The following is a 26,705-nucleotide window of genomic DNA, read 5'->3' on the forward strand; positions in this document are numbered from 1 at the left end:
CATCTTTCTGCAAGAGCCAACTCAGCGAATCCCACTGCTCCGCCTTATCCCGTTGGCCTGAAAATCTTTTCTGTTCAGATAATTATCCAAGTCCCTTTTGAAAGTCACGATTTAATCTGCCTCCACCACACTCTAAGGCAGTGTATTCCAGATCCTAACCACTCGCTGCGTAAAAAAGTTTTACCTCTTGTCACCTCTGGTTCCTTTGCCAATCACTTTAAATTGGTGTCCTCTGGTCCTTTACCCTTCCACTAATGGGAACAGTTTCTCCCTATCTACTCTGTCCAGACACCTCATGATTTTGGACACGTCTATCAAATCATCTCTCAACCTTTTCTTCTCTGAGGAAAACAGTTCCAGCTTCACCAATTTAGCCGTGTAACTGAAATCCTTAGACCGATTCTTTTTCATCTTTTCTGCATCCTCTCCAATGCCTTCACATCCTTCCTAAAGTGTGGTACCCAGAATTGGACACAATACTCCAGTTGAGGCCGAACCAGTGTTTTATAAAGGTTCACCATAGCTTCCTTGCTTCCTACTGTTAACATTTTTCAAAGAAGCTTGGGTGCCACAGTAGATAACATATTGCTTGCTGTCTGTCCATAGACCTGGACTTCAAAGTAAGTGTCTAATGTAAAATGACTTTCTCTGTCTTGTTTTGATTTCTCCTGAAATGTGTACAGAATTCAAGCCTTTTCCTGGTATTACACTGACCCTAATGAAAAAATGATGTGTCACTGTCAGTTCCAGACATATTGAGCAGAATGACATAAGAAAGAATGTATACAAATAGTCACTTGGTAGTACAAAACTTGAGTATTGCTGAAAATAGAGACGTGTTGTCGAAGCTTTTTGTCTTGCACTCATCAGGACAATCTGCAAGAATACCAATGTAAGGGAAAAAAACAAATTTGTACTGTATGAGAAGAGAGTGCTGACTGGTCTGGTTTAAATTTCAAACAAAGCTTGGCAGCTAACTGTCAGTCACCCCTAACTGGTGCATTCTCCATGGCAATGCCTCTACCAATCAGAGTTCACTTGCCAACCAGTCAACACTTTCTTCTCACGCAGTATAAATTTGTTGTTTTCCCTTACATTGTGGATTGTCCTAATGAGTGCAAGATGAAAAGCTTCGACAACATGTCTCTATTTTCAGCAAAGCACATATATTAAATCTGTTGAATATTATTTCTTTCCTCAGGCATGTCGAAGGTTCCGTGATGGAGCCACCTGTAAAGAGTCATGTCCTCATTTGGAAGTCTACAATACAATCACATATCAAATGGAAAGAAATCCAGATGGAAAATACAGTTTTGGAGCAACCTGTGTAAAGAAGTGCCCCCGTATGTTGTATAAATTTTGGACATATTCATTTTCTGCATTAACTGACAATGGTTATTTTGTAGCTATGAAAATGGCAAACTAACTATAAACTCCTACTGACTGTTGACTGTCTCATCAATTAACCAGCTAATGGTTTACCTTGGACGAAGTGGGGGGGGAGCGGAGGCGGGGCGCAGATAATGCAGCCAGCTACTTGTCTTTAGTGTATAATGAAATTAGTCACATAAATCATAGTTAGAGTGTTGGTGTCTGTAAACCCCACTATATGAATTATTGTTATTGTTGCCTGTCAAGCAACATGACAAACCAAATTGTAGGAGTTGTCTGGTTCCCAGTGATTTTGGGATTGGAGGGGAGAGAACAATGAATCCTAGGGTGAAAATATCTGATGGAGGATAGTATACAAAAATTGATCCATTGGTAAGAGTATCTGGAATCATTACTGATGCTTATGCTAGGTTCATTATAAGAGTACGCTTATTATTTACCAAAGGTACTGTCACCAAAGTATGAACATTAGCATCATTTATTGTCACCTGAGCAGCTTTACACTTGACTCATAATTTATTCCTCTGACTTTGAAATTAAATGTTTTCTTCTTGTATTCAGCAGAGCAATATCAAATGAATTTTAAAGCCTTTTTTTGAATACTCTGACCGTTTCCATTCTTAATTTAGATAACTATGTGGTAACAGACCTTGGCTCCTGTGTTCGAACCTGCAGCCCTGGTACCTATGAGGTGGATGAAAAGAGCATCAGAAAGTGTAAAAGATGTGAAGGACCTTGTCCAAAAGGTAGATATCTCTGAACTGTTCTTCATTGTGAGCTATGACTGAGTAAATCAACAAGTTATATTGGGCAACAGCTTGAGTTGGCATTTACCCTCTCCGCAAGCAAATAGTCTTAATTCCATTTATCCATCCTGTTCTCAAATCTTTTTATCCCCTTTTCCTTTCTGTACCTATCCAATCCAATTTTGAATGTTGACATAGTTTCTGCCTCAACCAGTGAATTCAATAGTCTTGGAACGTTTCATAAAAAGAAGTTTCTCCTGCTGTGTGTTCTAAATCTCTTGCAACCGGAGTCGTGCCAGAACTCAACCCTATGGGACATCACTACCCACTTCCAACCATTCTGAAAACTGTTCTTAACTCCAACTCTCAGTTTTCTCACTTCTAACCAATTTTAATCTAGTTTCCTACTGTCTACCTAATTCTATACCGCTTAATCTTCTCTAGTGATCTTCCATGTGACACCCTGTAATTATCCTAATGTTTTCTTTGACTATGTTTGTAACTAACGAAGGGAAGAATAGAATACTTTGTACAGACTGGGTTTCTAAAAGGCAGAGGAAATTGATAACTGAAAGAAATCTCTGAGATTCTAAAGTGCCTTTAAATGCTAAATGGAATGTGTAGCAAGGATCAAAGAAGGGTGAGGGTCTTACATGACTGCAACCCAGTTATAGGAGCAGAAAATCAATGGGTGATGGTACAGGATTTGTTTTGTTTTAAAAAAATAATTTCTCCTTTTCACTCACCCATATGTAGTTTGAACATGCTCTACCATAGAGGAAGTATGTAGAAAATGGGTGAAGACTGAATTTTAGAAACATAGGCACCGAGCTATAAAATTATCATTTGAACTTAAGACAAACAAATATCTAAATGGCTTATCTAACTATAAGAGAACTGTGTGCTCTGTATCTCTGCGTATGGAGAATTGAGATATGAGCAATCGGATTAAGAATTCAGTATCTTGCAGGGTGAACTACATGCAATTCACTTTGACAGATTTAATGAAAGAAATAAAATTGAATCGGACACATTTATACTGTATCATGCAATGCATCCAGTATGCATATTAATAGATAAGAATCTCCATTTACCCTGGAGAAGTGGATTACTGATTTAGGTGAATGTTGTAATGGGGATCACATATAGGTCAATGCATTGAATAGCAATCAAATGTAGTTTTTCACTGTTTTAGCCCAAAAGGCACTAATTTATGGTTGTTTGTGGTGGGAGAGGGATTTCCTTCGGCCCATGTTTCCTTCTTTGATCTCTCTAAAAATAGATTTGTATTTGGGGAAGAGCAGGAACTAAAGCAAATTACAGCAACATGATGACCTGAGTAAAAGTGGGCTTGTTAACTTGCTGGGTTACATGCATTGTACCCTGTCACAATCACATTAAACTATATTTTGACTTGTAAATAACAAATGGTTGTCGCATCTGTTGAAGCATTGATAAAGCAAATTACTCTCAGTCCATGCCCTATTTTTATGAGCAGCTTTATTCCTTCAGCAATAAAGCCTTAGAAGAAAGAATTGCATTTATAAAACTTTTTTCACGATCATCGGACATCTCAAAGCACTTTACGGCCAATGAAGTTCTTTTTGAAATCTAGTCACTGTTGTAATGCAGGAAGCATGGCAGCCAAATTGCATACAGCAAACTCCCATGAGCAGCATTATGCCAATGACCATAAAATCTGTTTTTTGTGATGTTGCTTGAGGGATAAATATTGGCCATGATACTGGGGATAGCTCCACTGCTGCTCTTCATAATAGCATCATGAGGTCTTTTACATCCACCCAACCAGGCAGATGGGGCTTCGATTTAACATCCCAACCAAGAGACAACACCTCCAACAGTACAGTACTCCCTCTGTACTGACAGCATAGATTTTTGTGCTCAAGCCCTGGAGTAGGACTTGAACCTGGAACCTTATGACTCAAAGGCAAGAGGGCTATCAACTGAGCCACTCAAGAATGTCAAGTGTTAGAAACTTAAAAAAACAAAAATTAAAACACTGTAGTGCTCACTAATTTTTAGATTTGTCAGATTAGAAAGGGCAATTGAAAGCTCATCACCAGTGGTGACATGGAAAGATCCCTAAAGAGCTAGTTAATGCTCACAATGTGATAATTATTATTCATTCATGGGATGTGGGCATCCCTGGCTAGGCCAGCATTTATTGCCCATCCCTAATTGCCCTTCAGAAGGTGGTGGTGAGCTGCCTTCTTGAGCCGCTGCAGTCCATGTGGGGTAGGTACACCAACAGTACTGTTAGGAAGGCAGTTCCAGGATTTTGACCCAGCAACAGTGAAGGAACGGCGATATAGTTCCAAGTCAGGATGGTGTGTGACTTGGAGGGGAACTTGCAGGTGGTGGTGTTCCGATGCATTTGCTGCCCTTGTCCTTCTAGTTGGTAGAGGTCGCAGGTTTGGAAGGTGCTGTCTGATGAGCCTCAGTGCGTTGCTGCAGTGCATCTGGTAGATGGTACACACTGCTGGCACTGTGCGTCAGTGGTGGAGGGAGTGAATGTTTGTGAATGGGGTGCCAATCAAGCGGGCTGCTTTGTCCTGGATGGTGTTGAGCTTCTTGAGTGTTGTTGGAGCTGCACCCATCCAGGCAAGTGGAGAGTATTCCATCACACTCCTGACTTGTGCCTTGTAGATGGTGGACAGGCTTTGGGGAGTCAGGAGGTGAGTTACTCGCTGCAGGATTCCTAGCCTCTGACCTGCTCTTAGAGTTATAGAGTCATAGAGAGATACAGCACCGAAACAGGCCCTTCGGCCCACCGAGTCCATGCCGACCATCAACCACCCATTTATACTAATCCTATATTAATCTCATTTTTCCCTCTCACATCCCCACCTTCCCTCAATTCTCCTACCATCTTCCTGCACTAGGGGCAATCTTTTACAATAGCCAATTTACCTATCAACCCGCAAGTCTTTGGCATGTGGGAGGAAACCAGAGCACCCAGAGGAAACCCACGCAGTCATGGGGAGAACTTGCAAACTCCACACAGGCAATACCCAGAACCGAACCCGGGTCGCTGGAGCCACAGTATTTATATGGCTACTCCAGTTCAGTTTCTGGTCAATGGTAGCCCCTAGGATGTTGATAGTGGGGGATTCAGCGATGGTAATGCCATTGAATGTCAAGGGGAGATGGTTAGATTCTCTCTTGTTGGAGATGGTCATTGCCTGGCACTTGTATGGAACGAATGTTACTTGCCATTTATCAGCCCAAGCTTGGATATTGTCCAAGTCTTGCTGCATTTCTACACAGACTGCTTCAGTATCTGAGGAGTTGCGAATGATGCTGAACATTGTGCAATCATCAGCGAACATCCCCACTTCTGACCTTATGATTGAAGGAAGGTCATTGATGAAGCAGCTGAAGATGGTTGGACCTAGGACACTACCCTGAGGAACTCCTGCAGTGATGTCCTGGAGCTGAGATGATTGACCTCCAGCAACCACAACCATCTTCCTTTGCGCTGTTTCTTCCTGATCAGCAACTACTTCTGTTTCACTTGTACAAAAAGACATCTCTGAGATCAGGCATTTTGACACTGCTCTGGGTCTACCAGAACTTTTATGATTGATGCAGAAACAAGTCAAGCTCTGGTAGAGAGAGGGCTATAGTCCAAAGCTATATTACACTGATGTTGTAATCTTTGATGTGTAAAGTGGAGAAGTAAAAGAAGCAAGAAACATTAACTTTCTCCATGGCGTTTCTGTATAAGCTTTGTACTACATTGTATTGGGATCAGGAATAATGTTTATGTTAGGAAGGAGACTAGCAAGCAGGACCTCAAAGGTAGCAATCTCCAAATTATTCCTGGTGCCACGCATTACAGTGAGTATAGAAGTAAGAGGATAGAGCAAATGAATGCGTAACTGGAGAGATGATGCAGGAGGGAGGGCTTTAGATTCTTTGGACATAGAGACTGGTTCTGTTGCAGATGAGACCTATGCAGGCCAGACGGGTTGCACCACAACACAATTGGGATCAATGTCCTTACAGTGCGGTTTGCTAGTGTTGATGGGAAGGGGTTAAACTAACTTGGCAAGGTGATGGAACTAGGATGTAGTATTAGGAAGTGCACAAAGGAAAGGCAGATAGCACAAGAGTAAAAAATGGTAAGGTGGGGTAATGCATAAGGTCTAAATTAGGTTTACAATTTATGTATGTAGATACACCAAGTGTGGTAAATACGGTTGATAAGCAACAGGCACAAATAGTCTCATGAGAATATGATATTGTGGTGATAACGGAGACCTAGCTTAAAAAGGGAAGGACTGGGTACTGAATATTTCTGGATACAAGATGTACAGGAAAGATAGGGAAAGAAAGAAAGCAGGAGGGGTGGCTGTAATGATTAAAGAGAATTTTACAGTGTTGGAGAGAAAGGATGTCCAGGAGGGGTCAAGGACAAAAACCGGTTTGGTTAGAGTTAGGAAATAATAGAGATATCATTACAGTACTGGTTGTATTTTGTAGGTCACCAACTGGTGGGAAAAATATAGAGGAGCCAATTTGCAGGGAAATTGCAGAAAGGTAGAGTAGATACAATAGGGGACTTTAATTCTTTAAATATCCTGATATAGACTGGGATAGTAATCGTGTTAAGGGCAGAGGGGGTAAGAGTTTCTGAAGCATGTTAAGGAGAATTATCTTGATCAGTAAGTTTCCAGCCCAACCAGGAAGGGAGGCATTGCTCAAACTGCTTCTGGCGAATGAGGTGAGTCAAGCGGATCAAGTGTCAGAAGGGGAACATTTAGGGAACAGTGATCCTAGTATCATAAAATGCTTAGATTAGCTATGAAAAAAGACAAGGAGCAATCTAGAGTAAATATCCTTAATTGGGTTGGAGCAAATTTCAGTGGAATGGGAATAGATCTGTCCCAGGTAAATTGGAATCAAATATTGGCCAGCAAAACTGTAATGGAATAATAGGCTGCCTTTAAAAATGAAACGGTACAGTTGATGTACTTTGCCACAAGAGGGAAAGGTAGGGTAAACAAATTCAGTATTCCCTGGATAACAAAAGAGATAGAGAGTAACATGATGCAGAAAAAGGTGCATTTGACAGATATCAGGTTGAACCAGGCTGAATATTGAAAATTCAGAGGGCAAATGAAAAAGATGATAAGAGAAGCAAAGCGCTGACGTTTACCGGCTCTTAGGTGGCAGGAACGGAGGTGGGGATGGCCAGTAAAATGCGGCTTAACAGCACAGAGCCACTGCCGTGGAGCTTTCCCTGCGCAGGCAGGAACTAGACTGGGTTATGGGTTAGCTGTCCGCTCCACAGAGAGGGGCAGCCCATTGAAGTGCTCAAGACCCTAATTTGGGGCCATTAAGTGGAGCCGTTGGCATTTTATTGGTGGCACAGGAGCCCTCCACCACATGAGGAGGCCGCCAGCTTCAAGGAGCCAGTCTCCCTCTAACAACCCGGGGAGGCCATCGGAGCCAGAGTCTCCGTTGCCCAAAGAGTGCACCGTAGGGAAGAAAAGTAGCCCCCGCAGCTCCAACCCTCCACTCAGAGGGCTTTCCGTTCCGATCGGCGGAGCCTACCACCCTCGGCCCTCTGATTTTCTTTATTTAAAATTACCTGTCCGAGAGTGGCCTCCATTTTGAGGTATGCTCTTGGTCTTCAGTCTGCCTCACCAACGACTTCTCCTGATGACACAGATGAGGCTTCAGAGCTGTCGGCCCTCTGATTGGGCTGGCAGCATCAGGAGCCTGCCCACTGTCCTTAATTGGACAGCGGGCCCAGAGGCAGCCAATTAGGAGTCTGCCTCTGGGAAATTCACCTAGCAGGTCCCGCTGCTAGCAAGTGGGGACTCGGGACCTCCATTTGGCCCCGATATCAGGGGCCTGAAGTCCGTTGGGAGGTTCAGCCCAAAGAGAGAGTACAAGTAGAGACACAGCTAATGTAAAAGGGAGTCTTCTATAGACATATAATTAGTAAAAGGATAGTAAGTGGAGGGGTGGGCCCCATTATGAACCAAAGAGAGGATCTACACATGGAGGCAGAGGGCATGGCTAAGGTACTAAATGAGTACTTTGCATCTGTCCTTACCAAGGAAGAAGATGCTGCCAAAGTCATAGTGAAAGAGGAGGTAGTTAAGATACTGGAAATTGATAAAGAGTAGGTATTAGAAAGGCTAGCTGTACTTAAAGTTGATAAGTCACTAGGACCGGATAAGATGCATCTGAAGAAGCTGATGGAAGTAAGGGTGGAATTTGTGGAGGTACTGGCCATAATCTCCCAATCCTCCTATTTTATTTTATTTAGAGATGTAGCACTGAAACAGGCCCTTCGGCCCACCGAGTCTGTGCTGACCAACAACCACCCATTTATACTAATCCTACATTAATCCCATATTCCCTACCACATCCCCACCATTCACCTACCGACACAAGGAGCAATTTACAATGGCCAATTTACCTATCAACCTGCAAGTCTTTAGCTGTGGGAGGAAACTGAAGCACCCGACGGAAACCCACGCAGTCACAGGGAGAACTTGCAAACTCTGCACAGGCAATACCCAGAACTCGCTGGAGCTGTGAGGCTGCAGTGCTAACCACTGTGCCACTGTGCCGCCCGCTCCTTAGATACAGGGGTGGTGCCAGGAGACTGGAGAATTGCAAATTTTGCACATTTGCTCAAAAAAGGGTGTAAAGGAAAAACCCAACAACTATAGAACTGTCATTTTAACCTCAGTGGTGCGAAAGCTTTTAGAAATGATAATACGGGACAAAATTAACAGTGGCTTCTACAAATGTTGATTAATTAAGAAAAGCCAGCATGGATTTGTTAAGGGCAAATCGTGTGTAACTGACTTAATTGAGTTTCTGATGAAGTAACAGAGAGGGTTGATGAGGGTAATGCATTTGATGTGGTGTACATGGATTTCCAAAAGGCATTTAATAAGTGCCACATATCAGGCTTGTCAGCAAAGATGGAGCCCATGGAATAAAAGGGACAGTGGCAGCATGGATGCAAAACTGGCTGAGTGACAGGAAACAGACAGTAGTGGTGAAAGGTTGTTTTTCAGCCTGGAGGGAGGTATATAGTGGTGTGCCCCAGGGGTCAGCGCTAGGGCCACTGCTTTTCTTGATCTATATTAATGACCTCGACTTGGGTGTTCAGGGCACAACTTCAAAATTTGTAGCTGACATAAGACTTGGCAGTATTATAAACAGTGAGGTGGATAGTGATATAAAATAAAGGTTACAATTCTAAAGGGAGTGCAGGAACAGAGAGATCTGGGGGTGTATGTGCAATGTGCATAAATTGTTGAAGGTAATAGGGCAGGTTGAGAATGTGATTAAAAACACATACGGGATCCCAGGCTTTATACATAGAGACACAGAGTACAAAAGCAAGGAAGCTATGATGAACTTTTATAAAACAATGGTTTGGCTTCAACTGGAGAATTGTGTCCAATTCTGGACACCCCACTTCAGGAAGATTTTGAAAGTATTAGAGAGGGTGCAGAAAAGATTTACGAGAATAGTTCCAGGAATGAGGGACTTCAGCTACTTGGATAACTTGGAGAAGTGGGTCTGTTCTCAGAGAAGTGAAGGTTTAGAGAAGATTGAATAGAGGTGTTCAAAATCATGAGGGATCTGGACAGAGTACAAAGAACAAAGAACAGTACAGCACAGGAACAGGCCATTTGGCCCTCCAAGCCTGCGCCAATCTTGATGCCTGCCTAAACTAACACATTCTGCACTTCCGGGGCCCATATCCCTCTATTCCCTTCCTATTCATGTATTTGTCAAGATGTCTCTTAAACGTCGCTATCGTATCTGCTTCCACCACCTCCCCTGGCAGCAAGTTCCAGGCACTCACCACCCTCTGTGTAAAAAACTTGCCTCGCATATCCCCTCTAAACTTTGCCCCTCGCACCTTAAACCTATGTCCCCTAGTAACTGACTCTTCCACCCTGAGAAAAAGCTTCTGACTATCCACTCTGTCCATGCCGCTCATAACTTTGTAAACCTCTATCATGTCGCCCCTCCACCTCCGTCGTTCCAGTGAAAACAATCCGAGTTTTTCCAACCTCTCCTCATAGCAAATGCCCTCCAGACCAGGCGACATCCTGGTAAACCTCCTCTGTACCCTCTCCAAAGCCTCCATGTCCTTCTGGTAGTGTGGCTACCAGAATTGCACGCAATATTCTAAGTGTGGCCTAACTAAGATTCTGTACAGCTGCAACATGACTTGCCAATTTTTATACTCTATGCCCCGACCGATGAAGGCAAGCATGCCGTATGCCTTCTTGACTATCTTATCCACCTGCGTTGCCACTTTCAGTGACCTGTGGACCTGTACGCCCAGATCTCTCTGCCTGTCAATACTCCGAAGGGTTCTGCCATTTACTGTATACCTCCCACCTGCATTAGACCTTCCAAAATGCATTATCTCACATTTGTCCGGATTAAACTCCATCTGCCATTTCTCCGCCCAAGTCTCCAACCGATCTATATCCTGCTTTATCCTCTGACAATCCTCATCATTATCCGCAACTCCCCCAACCTTTGTGTCGTCCGCAAATTTACTAATCAGACCAGCTACATTTTCCTCCAAATCATTTATATATACTACAAACAGCAAAGGTCCCAGCACTGATCCCTGCGGAACACCACTAGTCACATCCCTCCATTCAGAAAAACACCCATCCACTGATACCCTCTGTCTTCTATGACCGAGCCAGTTCTGTATCCATCTTGCCAGCTCACCTCTAATCCCGTGTGACATCACCTTTTGTACCAGTCTGCCATGTGGGACCTTGTCAAAGGCTTTGCTAAAGTCCATATAGATAACATCCACTGCCCTTCCTTCATCAATCATCTTCGTCACTTCCTCAAAAAACTCAATCAAATTAGTAAGACACAACCTCCCCTTCACAAAACCATGCTGTCTCTCGCTAATAAGTTCGTTTGTTTCGAAATGGGAGTAAATCCTGTCCCGAATAATCCTCTCTAATAGTTTCCCTACCACTGACGTAAGGCTCACCGGCCTATAATTTCCTGGATTATCCTTGCCACCCTTCTTAAACAAAGGAACAACATTGGCTATTCTCCAGTCCTCTGGGACCTCACCTGTAGCCAATGAGGATGCAAAGATTTCTGTCAAGGCCCCAGCAATTTCCTCCCTTTCCTCCCTCAGTATTCTAGGGTAGATCCCATCAGGCCCTGGGGACTTATCTACCTTAATGCTTTGCAAGACACCCAACACCTACTCCTTTTTGATAATGAGATGACTGAGACTATCTGCACTCCCTTCCCTAGGCTCATCATCCACCAAGTCCTTCTCTTTGGTGAATACTGATGCAAAGTACTCATTTAGCACCTCGCCCATTTCCTCTGGCTCCACACATAGATTCTCATCTCTGTCCTTGAGTGGGCCAACCCTTTCCCTGGTTACCCTCTTGCTCTTTATATATGTATAAAAAGCCTTGGGATTTTCCTTAATCCTGTTTGCCAATGACTTTTCATGACCCCTTTTAGCCCTCCTAACTCCTTGCTTAAGTTCCTTCCTACTGTCTTTATATTCCTCAATTGCTTCGTCTGTTCCCAGCCTTCCACCCCTTACAAATGCTTCCTTTTTCTTTTTGACTAGGCTCACAATATCCCGCGTTATCCAAGCTTCCCGAAACTTGCCAAACTTGTCTTTCTTCCTCACAGGAACATGCTGGTCCTGGATTCTAATCAGCTGACGTTTGAAAGACTCCCACATATCAGACGTTGATTTACCCTCAAATAGCCGCCCCCAATCTAAATTCTTCAGTTCCTGCCTAATATTGTTATAATTAGCCTTCCCCCAATTTAGCACCTTCACCCGAACTGTCCTACTGTTCTGGTTCCCACCCCCCTGCCACATTAGTTTAAACCCTCCCGAGTGACGCTAGCAAACCTTGCAGCCAGGATTTTAGTGCCCCTCCAGTTTAGATGCAACCCGTCCTTCTTGTACGCTTATCCTTATCCACAAGTACCTTAAAACTTATGGAATTATGGTCACTACTCCCGAAATGCTCCCCCACTGAAACTTCGACCACCTGGCCAGGCTCATTCCCCAATACCCTCCTGTATGCTCCTCACAAATTCTGCCCCATCCAAGCCCCTCGCACTAAGTGAGTCCCAGTCAATATATGGGAAGTTAAAATCACCCACCACCACAACCCTGTTACCTTTCCATCTTTCCAAAATCTGTCTACATATCTGCTCCTGTACCTCCCGCTGGCTGTTGGGAGGCCTGTAGTAAACCCCCAACATCGTGACTGCACCCTTCCTATTCCTGAGCTCCACCCATATTGCCTCGCTGCATGACCCCTCTGAGGTGTCCTCCCGCAGTACAGCTGTGATATTCTCCTTAACCAGTAATGCAACTCCCCCACCCCTTTTACATTCCCCTCTATCCCGCCTGGAACATTTAGCTGCCAATCCTGCCCTTCCCTCAACCAAGTGTCTGTAATAGCAACAACATCATATTTCCAAGTACTAATCCAAGCTCTAAGTTCATCTGCCTTACCTGTTACACTTCTCGCATTGAAACAAATGCACTTCAGACCACCAGTCCCGCTGTGCTCAGCAACATCTCCCTGCCTGCTCTTCCTCTTAGTCCTACTGGCCTTATTGACTTTGTCCTCCTCATTTATTTCAATAGCTGTCCTACTGCTCTGGTTCCCACCCCCCTGCCACATTAGTTTAAACCCTCCCAAGTGACGCTAGCAAACCTTGCAGCCAGGATTTTAGTGCCCCTCCAGTTTAGATGCAACCCGTCCTTCTTGTACAGGTCCCATCTGTCGCTGAAGAGAGCCCAATGGTCCAGATATCTGAAACCCTCCCTTCTACACCAGCTGCTCAGCCACGTGTTTAGCTGCACTATCTTCCTATTTCTAGCCTCACTGGCATGTGGCACAGGGAGTAATCCAGAAATTACAACCCTGGAGGTCCTGTTTTTTAACTTACTGCCTAACTCCCTAAACTCCCCCTGCAGGACCTCATCACTCTTCCTGCCTATGTCATTGGTACCGATGTGTACCACAATCTCTGGCTGTTCACCCTCCCCCTTCAGAATGCCCCCTGTCCGTTCAGAGACATCCTTGACCCTGGCACCAGGAAGGCAACATACCATCCTGGAGTCTCTTTCACGTCCACAGAAGCGCCTATCTGTGCCCCTGACTATAGAGTCCCCTATAACTATTGCTCTTCTGCGCTTTGTCCCTCCCTGCTGAACAACAGTGCCAGCCGTGGTGCCACTGCTCTGGCTGCTTCTGTTTTCCCCTGATAGGCCATTCCCCCAACAGAATCCAAAACGGTATACTTGTTAGAGAGGGGGCTAGCCACAGGGGATTCCTGCACTGACTGCCTGCCCCTTCTAGCGGTCACCCATCTATCTGCCTGCACCTTGGGTGTAACCACTTCTCTAAAACTCCTAGATAGGTAGGGAGAAACAGTTCTCATTGGCGGAAAGGTCAAGAACCAGAGGACACTGATTTCAGGTGATTGGGAAAAGAACCAACGGCGATATGAGGAAACCATTTTATGCTGCGAGTGGTTAGGATCTGGTTGCACTGCCTGAAAGTGTGTTGGAGGCGGATTCAATTATGACTTTCATAAGAGGAATTGAATGATCACCCCAAGGGAAAAAAATGCAGGAGTATGGGGAAAGGGCAAGAGAGTAGGACTCGCTGAGTTGCTCTTGCATTGAGCTGGGAGGGACACAATGTGCAGAATAGCCTCCTTCTGTGCATTAATCATCCTGATTCTGTGATCAGACAATATTTTAAAGACTGCTACCCTGTTTTTGTTTGGCTGTTGAGAAATAGGAGCTGGAGTAGGCCATTTAACCCTTCAAGCCTGCTGTGCCTTTCACCAAGATCATGGCTGATCATCTACCTCAACTTCCCGCACGATCCCCATTTTCCTTAATTCCCTTAGTATCTAAAAATCAGTTGACCTCTGCCTTGGATATACCAACAGCTGAGTATTCACAGCTCTCTGGGGGAGAGAATTCCAAAATTCACAACCGTTTGAGTGAAGAAATTTCTTCTTATCTCAGTCCTAAATGGCTGTCCCCTTTTCCTGAGACTGTGGCCTTGTGTTCTGGAATTCCCCAGACAGAGGAAACATTTTCTCAGCATCTTCACTGTCAAACCCCTTGAGAATTTTAAATGTTTCAATTGGATCACCGCTCATTCTTCTAAACTCCCGGAAATATAGGACTAGTCTACTCAATCTCCCCTTATAGGTCAATCCCCTTATATAACAAATGCAATATATTAAAAATCTTCCCTTCTGAACTAGTTCTGAAGAAGGTTCACTGACCTGAAACGTTAGCTCTGCTTCTCTCTCCTACAGATGCTGCCAGACCTGCTGAGTATTTCCAGTATTTCTTGTTTTTATTTCGGATTTCCAGCATCCGCAGTATTTTGCTTTTTTGGCACAGTAGTACCTCACTGTTCATCTAAGGAAGGATATAATTGCCATAGAGGGAGTGCAATGGAGGCTCACCAGACTAATCCCTGGGATGGCGGGATTGTCTTATGAGGAGAGATTGTAGAAACTGGGCCTGTATTGAAACTTACAAAATTCTTACAGGGCATGACAGGGTAGATGCGGATAGGATGTTTCCTCTGGCTGGTGAGTCTAGAACAAGGCGACAGAGTCTCAGAATAAGGAGTAGGCCATTTAATACTGAGATGAGGAGGAATTTCTTTACTGAGAGGGCGTTGAATCTGTGGAATTCTCTACCCCAGAGGGCTGTGGAAGCTCAATCATTGAGCATGTTCAATACAGAAATCAATAGATTTCTGAATACAAATGACATCAAGGGATGTGGGGATAGTGGGGAAAAATGGTATAGAGGTAGATGATCAGCCATGATTTGTTTTAATGGCAGAGAAGGCTCGATGGGCCGAATGGCCTACTCCGATTTCCTATGATCCTATGAATATGTGTGCCACGATAGAAATTTTATCACCGAGTTATATTCACTGCTTCCCTTCCCCAACCTCTGCACTGAACAACTCAGTATGTTCTCTCTCCTCTGAGTTCACTGCCCTCTTATCCTCCCTAAATCTCTCCCTCCATGTAACTCCCCAACCCATATTCACAGCTACCCTCTTGATCTTGACAACTCGTGTGTCCTTGCTAGTCCCATCGTATCAATTACAGATAAGGCCATCTCTGATCAGTTTTTTCTATCACTCACTACCCACAGCCCCCTTCCCTACCCCAACCCTACCTCTGTCTGTATCTGCCCCTGGAAAAAGCTATCCTCCAATTCAAGTGCACTTTCAAAAACCTCAACTGTCTATTTTCTGGCCCTCCCATTGCCAAACATTTCTGCAGCCACTGATTTACTAAACTGCTTCCCTCACGTCCATCTTTGATGCCCTAGTTACCAGTAAAACCATTACTCTCTCTCACCCTGCCTGTTCCACTGGTATGCTCTTCATCTCTGCTCCCTGAAGTTTGTGGGACACAGACTTGAAAGGATATGGGCACAACTGATTTAACCATTCATTGCCTGATCTGGCTGGACCACTTAAAACACTATTGGGTCCTGCTCTCATCTGCTAAAACTGTTCACTATTCCAGGATCATCCTGCAATGCAAACATTCTGGCTTCTTTTCTCCACTGCAAACTGCCTTTTTCAACCTCTTTCCCCTGTCCCCTCTGACAATAAGTGCGAGGAGCTCATGAACTTCTTTGTCACTATGATCGAGGCCATCCAATCAGCTGCCTGTGCTGCATCCCTCCCTCTGCTAGCCCACTGGGCCAAACCTCCTCAAATGTTCCTCCTGCCCTAGCCCTGAACTCGCATCTTTCTCTAGTTTCTCTCCTATCTCCCCTCATGCCCTTTCTGAGCTCGCCTTGTCTCTGAGACCCACCTCCTTCTCCCTTGGCCATATTCCCACTAAACCGCTGACCACCCAACTTCCCCTCCTGGTCCCCATTCTAGCCAATATTTTTAACTGTTCTCTCTTCAGGTGTTGTCCTTCTCTCCTATAAATCTGTCGTCGTCACCCCACTCCTCTCCCCACCCTCCTTGCAAACTACCATCCCATCTCCAACCTCCCTTTCCTCTCCAATGTCCTTGAACGTGTTGTCCCCTTCAAAATCCATTCCCATCTTTCCTGGAACTCCATGTTTAAATCCCTCCAATAGGTTTCTGCCCCCGCCACAGTACCAAAACAGCTCACATCAAAGTCACAAATGACATTCTATGTGACTGTGACAAAGGTAAACTTTCCTTCCTTGTCCTTCTTGACCTGCCTGCAGCCTTTGACATGGTTGATCAGACCAACCTCTTCCAACATCTGTCCACTGTTGTCCAGCTGGGTGGGACTGCTCTCACCTGGTTACATTCTCATCTATCTAATCAGAGCCAGAGAATCATCTGCATTGGCTTCTCTTCCTGCTCCTGCACCGTTACCTCTGGTGTCCTAAGGATCTATCAGTGACCTCCTGTTTCTCATCTACATGCTGCCCCTCGGTGACATCACCTGAAAGCACTGCGCTAGTTTACACGTGTACGCTGATGACACCCAACTGAACCCCACCACCACCTCTCTCGACTCCTCCATTATTGCTAAACTATCGGACTGCTTTTCCAACATCTAGTACTGGATGATCAGAAATTTCCTCCAATTAAATATTGGGAAGACTGACGCCATTGTTTCTCGGTCCCCACTCCAGACTCTGTTCCCTAGGTACTGACTCCATCCCTCTCCCTCGCAGCAGCCTGAGATTTAAACCAGTCTGTTTGCGACCTTGGTGTCTCATTTGACCCCGAGATGAGCTTCTGACCTTATATTCACGCGATCACTATGACCGCCTACTTCCAGCTGATCTGCTGCTGAAACCCTCATTCAGTACATTTAGGCTTAATTATTCCAATGTACTCCTGGATGGTCTCCCACATTCTACCCTCGATAAACTTGAGGTCGTCCAAAACTTTGCTCCCCATGTCTTAACTCACGCCAAGTCCCGTTCACCTATCACCCCTGTGCTTGCTGACCTACATTGGCTCCCGGTCAAGCAATGTCTTGATTTTAAAATTTTCATCCTTGTTTTCAAATCACTCCATGGCCTCGCCCATCCTTATCTCTCTAATCTCCTCCAGTCCCACAACCCTCTGAGCTATCCCTGATTTAATCATTCCGCCATTGATGGCTGCGTCTTCAATTGCCTACGCCCTAAGCTCTAGAATACCCTCCCTACATCTCTCAGTCTCTCTACCTCACTTTCCTCCTCTAACACTCCTTAAAGCCTACATCTTTGACCAAGCTTTTGGTCTTCTGATCTAATATCTCATTATGTAGCTTGGTATCATATTTTGTTTTATAATGCTCCTGTGAAGCGCTTTGGGACTTTTAATTACAATAAAGATGCTTTATAAATATAAGTTGTTGTTGTTGATTGAAAAATGTCTGCATGTGTGTTCCAGTTACCCGCTTCCTCTAACCCGGCCTCTCCTCATGTGCAGGAGATTGACTAGTTTTAATATAAAAATTGTGAACGGATCACTGTCAGAAAGAATATACTGCACACCATCCTTTTTGTAAATGATCATCTCCTTGGGCATAAAGCATTCATGGGGCTGGATTTTCCTTCCATGGGCAGGAAGCTGATGTTGGGACTGTTTCTGGTGATTTTCACAGGGGTGCCCCCTTAATTGGCCTGGAGACAAATTTGGGCAGGCCCTTAAAAGTTATAATTGAATCTGTTTCCATTAGCCTTTCAGGCAGCGCATTCCAGATACAACAAAAAATGGTTCAAAGCCCACTCCAGAGACTTGAGCACATAATCCAGGTTGACACTTCAGTGCACTACTGAGGGAGTGCTGTCCTTTGGATGAGATGTTCAACCAAGGCCCTGTCTGACTTCTCAGGCAGATGTAAAAGATCCCATGGCACTATTGCCCAATATCCTGGTCAATATTTATCCCTCAGGCACCATTACTAAAGCAGATTACCTGGTCATTATCTCATTGCTGTTTGTGGGACCAAAATTGGCTGCCAGATTTTCTACATTAGAGCAGTGACTGCACTTCAAAAGTACTTCATTAGCTGTAAAGCGCTTTGGAATGTGCAGAGGTCATGAGCAGCACTATATAAATGCATGTCTGTCTTGATTTTAAAATACACATGCCACTTTTTAACTATTTACTTGCTCATAATGTCTTTATATCCTTTTTTTCCCCAGATTGCAGTGGAATAGGAGTACCACCACTCAAGGATGCAATGTCAATCAATTCTTCAAATATTGATTCATTTAAAAACTGCACCAAAATTAATGGCAATGTAGTCATTTTGGAAGTGGCTTTCAGAGGGTAAATTATTTCTCTTTTCTTAAATATTCTAATCCTGTCTCATGCCAATTTGCCATGCAATGGTGAATGATCGAGCAGATCCTATGCTGGATTAAGGGATAAAACTGAACATTACTTGTAGCTTAAGTTCTGAGATCAGTTATCCAAGCATTAAATCTGTTAAATTATTCACCGAAGCATAAAAACTTGGTCGATAAGAAGTCGATTTTATTTTTCAGATTGTTTTGTAATTTTGTTGATTTTATAATTTTAGTTTCTGCTTTGTTCATTTCTAATAACTAATAATTTAGAATTTTTGATGCATTCAAAGAGTATCAGCAAAATTCATCTCCTACCTAGTAGTGTGTGGGTATTTTGCAAACACACGTACTCAACGCTAATAATAAGTTGGCACACTGCAAGTTGGACTTGCTTGAGTAATGCTAACCCAATGCATCTATTTACTTCACCAAAAAATATCTAGCTTTTTTTTAAAACTGCCTTTTCCAGGATAAGGTCCTACAATGGTCTTGCCTCTGACTGTCTGAAAAATGTGCCTTATGACTCTTTTCCCCAAAATGTAGGGGAGGAGACACCCCATTATAGACCTTATTGTAGAGTATTCTTTTAATTTGTGTTCATCATAGTCATTGGTTTGAAGAAGACCCACTTACTCTTGAATAAAAACTACCTTAAAGGATATAATTCAATAGGAAGTTACTATACAATCATTTCTGCTCACCCATAGATCAAACTCATGTGTTTCTAAGTTTTCTGTTCGCTCATCTATGGATTCTGTAAATACACCATATTGTCTGGGCCCAACTTATTGTTGATATTATAATTGTGAAAGAAAGTACAAAACTTGCATTTCTTTAGCACTTTTCACAACCGAATACATGTTTTTTTTAATGAGTCTGTAGACCTGTAAATGTGTGTTAGCAATTAAAGCTTGATATGGAAAGGATAGACCTCCTGCTGATACTAATGATAAAGGGCAGAAATGCTGCAAGGGAATCTCACTTGGCTAACATCATCTAGTGTTTACGGTTCAAACTTTCCAGGTGAATATGGTACAAAATGTATAGAGTGCTGTCTGGTCAAGGGCGTTTCAATTGAGTTACTTCATCTCTAGATATATTACGATTAGTATGGTAAAAGTACCACTTTTAGTTACCAAGTGTACTGCACTATCAGTAATTGAGATTTTTCTTTTTTATATTTCAAATATCAAAGCAAAAAGATTTTAATGCTAAGTCAAAAGTTATCTATGTTTAAATGCAGTGGAGTAGAGTTTCTGCTGTGGATGCAAATGATCCATGCGCAAAATGCGCCCAAATTTATGCTAGTTTTGAAAAGTATTTTCTCAAGATTTCATTCAAACTTATTTGCCAAACATAAAATCTGCCATGATCCAATGCAATTGGGCAACCTTTTAGAACACCAGTTTTAAAAAAAAAACAAATTTGTTTTAAAAAAATATTCCTGATACATTTACAAATGGTAACCTGGTGCAGTTTCATTAATGCAGCTGATAATGGGTTTATCACAAAAATTATCACATTTTAATCAGTATCTAGATCACCACTTGTGAGTAACCCAATTTTAAATAGCTGAAAATTACTTTAAAAAATAAACAATTGATTAGTTACATTGGTGTACAGTAGTCAATTTCTTAATTATATTGAAAAGCTTTTAAAACATGCCTATTAGTGTCCAGGTGCCTAAAAAAACTCAATTTTTAAAGCCTCCTCGAAGGCCCATAAATGTGCACAGTTAGCAGAAATATGTAATGGCCATTAATTCAATCTTAATTAACCTTAAATAATTCAATTTGAGGGTGGGGGCCAGGTGGTGGCCAGTTTTGGGGACTGGCAGGCTTCTAACGCAATTTTTTTTTCTTAAATCGTCGGGGACAGTAGCCTAATCGTTATGTTACTAGACTAGTAATCCAGAGGCCTGGACTAATAATCTGAATTTAAATCCAACCACAGCAAATGGGGAATTTAAGTTCAGTTTTTTAAATAAATCTGGAATATAAAGCTAGTCTCAGTAATGGTGATCATGTAACACTGGAGTCTCATATAAACCCATCAGGTTCACTAACGTCCTTTAGTCAAGGTAATCAGCCACCCTTACCCAGTCTGGCTTATATGTAACTCCAGACCCACAGCAATGTGGTCAACTCTTAACTGTCCTCTGAAATGCCTCGCAAGCCACTTAGTTGTCAAGAAGGCAGCTCAACACCACCTTCTCAAGGACAACTAGGGATGGCAATAAATACTGACTTTGCCAGTGAAGCCCACATCCCACGTGACCATCCTGAGTTGGAACTATATTGCCGTTCCTACATTGTCGCTGGGTCAAGATCCTGGAACTCCCTTCCTAACAGCACTGTTGGTGTACCTACACCCCAAGGACTGCAGCGGTTCAAGAAGGCAGCTCACCACCACCTTCTCAAGGGCAATTAGGGATGGGCAATAAATGCTGGCCTGGCCAGCGACGACCACATCCCCCAAACGAATAAAAAAAAAATTTTAAAAGGCAAGTGCAAAAGATCATGGAAACCTTATTTGCACTGGATGTAATTTGAGCTTAAAAATCTGCAATCTTTTTCACTGGTTTGGTTGCTTTCAGGTGAATTTTGCCAGAAAAACCAAAGCATCCTCAACGCAGTGCTCAAGGGTATCTATTTCCATGCAAGGAGTATAGTAAATAAAGCAGATGAGCTGAGGGCACAGATAGACATGTGGCAGTATGATATCGTAGCTATTACAGAAACATGGCTTAAGGAGAGACAGGAATGGCAGCTCAGCGTTCCTGGTTACAGGGTTTCAGACACGATAGGGAGGAGGATAAGAAAGGAGGGGGAGTGGCAATTTTGGTCAAGGAAACTATTACAGCTGTGAGGAGGGATGATATGTTGGAAGGTTCATCAAATGAGGCCGTATGGATTGAGCTAAGGAACAAAACGGGCAATCACACTGCTGGGAGTGTACTATATACCCCCAAACAGTCAGAGGGAGATAGAAGAGCAGATATGTAGGCAAATCTCTCAGAAGTGCAAGAACAATAGGACAGTAATAGTAGGGGATTTTAAGTACCCCAATATTAACTGGGATAGTTCCAGTGTGAAAGGAATTGAGGGAGCAGAATTCTTGAGGTGCATCCAGGAGAACTTTTTTGCCCAGTAAGTAGCAAGTCCAACAAGAGAGGGCACAGTTTAAGACATTGTTTTAGAAAATGGAGATGGGCTGGTGGAAGGAGAGGCATTTTGTTGGTAGTGATCATAATTCAGTCAATTTTAACATAATTATGGAAAAGGACAAAGATAGAACAGGAGTTAGAGTTCTCGATTGGGGCAAGGCCAATTTTACTAAACTGAGGAGTGATTTAGCAAAAGTGGACTGGAAACAGCTGCTTAAAGGTAAATCAGTGTCAGAGCAGTGGGAGGCATACAAAGGGGAGATTCAAGGGGTTCAGAGGAAATATGTTGCCACAAACAAGAAGAGTGAGATGGCCAAATCTAGAGTCCTATGGATGTCAAGGAGCTTACAGGGTAAGATAAGGCAGAAAAGGAAAGCTTACGTTTGACATCGAGAATTCAATACTACAGAAAGCCGAGAGGAGTTTAAAAACTGGAGGGGTGAAATCAAAAAGGAATTTAGGAAAGCAAAGAGAGGGCATGAAAGAATATTGGCAAGCAATATCTAGGTGAACCCAAAGATGATTTATCAATACATTAAGAGTAAGAGGATAACTGAGAGAGTAGCGCCCATAAAAGACCAAAAAAGTAACCTATGTGTAGGGGCGGACGATGTTGGTATGGTTCTTAATGAATACTTTGCGTCTATCTTCACAAAAGAGGGGGCCAATGCAGACATTGTAGTTAAGAAGGAGGAGTGTGAAGTATCGGATGTGATAAACATAGGGAGAGAAGTATTATTGGGATTAGCATCCTTGAAAGTTGATAAATTACCAGGACCAGATGAAATGTACCCTAGGCTGTTAAAAGAAGCAAGAGAGGAAATAGCAGAAGGTCTGACCATCACTTTCCAGTCTTCACTTGATACAGGTGTGGTGCCAGAGGATTAAAGAACTGCTAATGTTGTACCTCTGCTTAAAAAGGGAGCGAGGGATAGACCAAATAGGCCAGTCAGTCTAACAGTAGTGGGTAAATTATTGGAATCTATTCTGAGAGACAGGATAAATTGTAACTTCGAAAGGCACAGGTTAATCAAGGATAGTCAGCATGGATTTGTTAAGGGAAGATCTTGTTTGACCAACTTGTTCAAATTTTTTGAAGAAATAACAAGGAAGATAGATGAGGGTAGTGCAGTTGATGTGGCCTACATGGATTTTAGCAAAGCTTTTAACAAGATTCCACATGGCAGACTGGTTAAAAAAATAAAACCCCATGGGATCCAGGGAAATGCAGCAAGGTGGATACAAAATCGGCTCAGTGGAAGGCAACAAAGGGTAATTGTTGACGGGTGTTTTTGTGACTGGAGGGCTGTTTACAATGGCATTCCGCAGGGCTCAGTACTGGGTCCCCTGCTTTTTGTGGTACATATTAACGATTTGGATGTAAATGTAGGGGGCATGATCAAGAAGTTTTCAGATGACACAAAGATTGGCCATGTGGTAGATAGCCAGGAGGATAGTTGTATGCTGCAGGAAGATACTGATGGTCTGGTCAGATGGGCAGAAAAGTGCAAATAGAATTCAACCTGGAGAAATGTGAGGTGTTCCATTTGGGGAGGCCAAACAAGGCAAAGGAATACACGATTAATGGGAAAATACTGAGAAGTGTAGAGGAAGTGAGGGACCTTGGAGTGAATGTCCACAGATCCCTGAAGGTAGCAGGACAGGTCAATAAGGTGGTTAAGAAGGCATATAGAATCCTTTCCTTTATTAGCCGAGGTATAGAATATAAGAGCATGGAGGTTATGCTGGAACTGTATAACTCATTGGTTGGGCCACAACTTGAGTACTGTGTGCAGTTCTGGTCACCTCATTACAGAAAGGATGTAATTGCACTGGAGAGGGTACAGAGGAGATTTACAAGGATGTTGCCAGGACTGGAAAAATGCAGCTATGAGGAAAGATTGGATAGGCTGGGCTTGTTCTCCTTCGGGAGATCTGATTGAAATGTACAAAATTTGAGGGGCCTGGATAGAATGGAGATGAAGGGTCTATTCACCTTAGCAGAGAGGTCAGTGACGAGGGGGCATAGATTTAAAGTGATTGGTAGAAAAATTAGAGGGGAGATGAGGAAAGACTTTTTCAGCCAGAGGGTAGTGGGGGTTTGGAACTCACTGCCTGAAAGGGTAGTTGAGGCAGAAACCCTCAACTCATTCTAAAGGAGTCTGGATGTGCACCTCAAGTGCCGTAATCTGCAGTGCTGTGGACCAAATGCTGGAAGGTGGGATTAGAATGGGTGGATTGTTTTTTGGCCAGCACAGACACGATGGGCCAAGTGGCCTCTTTCTGTGCCTTAAACTTTCTATGATTCTATTCTATGATCCGAGCGGAAACTCCTGCCCTGTATGTGTATGTTTGATTGAAGCAACTGTTGCAGATCATTTTGTTAATGTGAAATGTACTGTAAATTCATGCTTTTCCATTTTAGTGATTCTTACACAGGAGCAGCTCCCCTTCCTCTGAAGAAACTGGAAGTCTTCAGATCTGTCAAAGAAATAACAGGTTAGTTAATTTGAAAACTACTTCCAGGCCTCTCCCTATTAAAATACAATCTATTTGGGAGTGATGTGTTCTGTACCTCATCTTTTGGAAAGAGCCAGCATACTTTATCAACACCATGGGCCTGAATTTTCCAGGCCCATTGAGGTCAGGCTGGGAGGCAGGAGTGCTTACAATATGGCAGAGGAAGGTGTTGGGTGGGGAGTTTGATGCCTTCCCACCATCATGGCCAGCAGCGGGCACCCTCAGCAGCTCAGCCACCCACTGGGCAGCCAATTGAGCCAATTAAGGGCCCAACCAAGGGTCACCCCACCCCCACAAGCATTTATCCCACATGGGGAGGGCCCACCGCCACGTGATGTGACTGCCAGGTAAGCCCTGTCAGCCTCCCAACGGGTTCCCAGAAATGCCCTCCTTTATGGGCACTCCATGGCCCACAGAAGGACCCCACCCCCCCACCGCGGCAATAGCCACCCACACAGCAAAGATGCTGCTGGTGCATCACTGCCACCCGATTACCAGGCCTGCCTGCCGAAAGCAGGTCAGCTCCCACTTTCAGCTCCAGTGGTAGGATTTCAGCCTCCCCCAGAAAATTCAGCCCCATGTTTTTCCTACATGCCTTTTTTTTAAAAGAAGTATTGCATCACTGCAGTTAGCTTAATAGTTTCAGTGTAACATCTTGAGACCTTCAGTTCAAGTAAAATACATTTTAAGTTATTGAAAAGAAAGAACTATTCTTGATTTAGGTTAAAACAATAAAAAATGTATTTTAATCTTTACTGTTTTTATAACCATTCTATTTTATAATCATTACTCTGCAAAATGAACTAAGGCTCTAGCTTAGATCAGAATAGTGATGGAGTGCATTTGAACTTCAGAATGTTGCGGCACATTTTTTAAAATACATTCCTATGAAAAATCTTAGGACATTTCTAAGGTAAAAATGCAATATAAACTGAAGCTTTTGCAATTTCCCATGTGGAAGTTATCAATTAAAATGGTGATATTGTGAAAGAAATGTCAAGCAGAGGGCTTGGAATGTGAGGCTGTCATTTCAGATGATTTTTATATACCTACTAACAGATGCTTCTTAGGATGCTATAGGAACAGTGGAATGTACACAACAGAAAGAGAAAATTGTTATTCACATCATCGGTTTCTCTGTCTCATAAATATGTCCCATAATAACTATTGTACCCCTCTCCAGGTACTTATCCAAATCTCCTTTGAATTTTCAGATACAAGCAGCTCGCACGGTCTCATTTGGCAGTCCATTCCATATATTCAGCACCCTCTGCATAAAGTAGTTAATTGTAATCTATCTTTTCACCCTCCCTCTTCTTAGGTTTGAAGCTATTATTAGGAATGTGGTAACAGTGCATTTAGAAAATCATAATATGATTGGACAGAGTCAACATGGATTTATGAAAGGGAAATAGTGTTTGACAAATCTGTTAGAGCTATTTGAGGTTAAAACTAGCAGTGTAGATAAGGAGGAACCAGTGGATTGACTGTATTTGGATTTTCAAAAGGCCTTCGATAAGGTGCAACACAAAATTAGAGCTAAGAGGATTGGGAGTAACATATTAGCATGAAATAAAAACAGAAAGTGCTGGAAATACTCAGCAGGTCTGGCAGCATATGTGGAGAGAGAATCAGAGTTAACAGGCTAGATTTTGTTCCCAGTCTGACGTTGGGTTGTGTGGCGGGGCGGGGGTAGACAGACGGGGAATCGGAGCGGCAGCTGCTGCCACGGAACCCGACAACAGGATTGCCAGGCCTGATCTTCCAGGCAGTGGGAAGCTCTATGGCGGCCCGTCTGCCACTCTGCGATGGGACCTTGCTCTCCATATGCTAATTAGATCTTTGCATTAATTCAAATGTAACCAGCAGTGACCTTACCATCAGTTCCCAATCTTCAGCATGATATGCGGCATTTGCGCCTTCACTTTCCCATTCAGGGAAAGCTGGCACTACTGAGGTGGGAAAAGGGTCAACTCTGCACTGTTTGTATAGGGAAGGTGGGTAGGGGTCAACTCTGCAATATGTGCATAGGGAAGGGGTCAACTCTGCACTATTTGTATAGGGAAGAAGGGAAGGGGTAAACTCTGCAGTATTTGTATAGGGAAGGTGGGGAAGGGGTCAACTCTGCACTATTTGTATAGGGAAGGGGGGGAATGGGTCAACTCTGCACTATTTGTAGAGGGAGGGGGTAGTGTGCTCACTGAGAGCCACCCTCCTGCCCTTGATGCTGACCCCCATACACCACCCTCCTCCCGCCCTGATTCACATTTGGCCTGAGCCCCTCAGCTCCGGTAAGTTCAGTACCAGCAGCAGCCATCACCTCCGCAGTAGCACTGCTCAGTAAAAGAGCTGCCAGCTCTGGATTGGCCGGCAACTCTCAGGACTTCCCTCGCCAGGGTCCTTAATCCCGGAGAAGGTTTGCCACTGTCCATTGAAGTGCCTAATTGGCATGTAATGTGGCAGACCTTCCCCAGAGGAGGTGATGCAGGGCTCTCGCCAG

General features: G+C 43.5%; 1 protein-coding gene across 2 annotated transcripts in view; it reads left to right on the plus strand.

Moving 5' to 3' along the window:
• egfra (epidermal growth factor receptor a (erythroblastic leukemia viral (v-erb-b) oncogene homolog, avian)) overlaps window positions 1-26,705 on the plus strand; it is a 382,880-nt gene that overhangs the window by 254,693 nt on the left and 101,482 nt on the right. For both annotated transcript variants that reach the window (XM_068011578.1, XM_068011568.1), the window contains exons 7-10: window positions 1,202-1,343; window positions 2,022-2,138; window positions 18,373-18,499; window positions 24,111-24,184. In XM_068011578.1, the coding sequence (XP_067867679.1) occupies window positions 1,202-1,343; window positions 2,022-2,138; window positions 18,373-18,499; window positions 24,111-24,184 (460 nt within the window). The remainder of the gene's footprint in view (window positions 1-1,201; window positions 1,344-2,021; window positions 2,139-18,372; window positions 18,500-24,110; window positions 24,185-26,705) is intronic.

The sequence above is a fragment of the Heterodontus francisci genome, chromosome 2 (assembly GCF_036365525.1).
Source record: "Heterodontus francisci isolate sHetFra1 chromosome 2, sHetFra1.hap1, whole genome shotgun sequence".
Lineage (NCBI taxonomy): Eukaryota > Metazoa > Chordata > Chondrichthyes > Heterodontiformes > Heterodontidae > Heterodontus > Heterodontus francisci.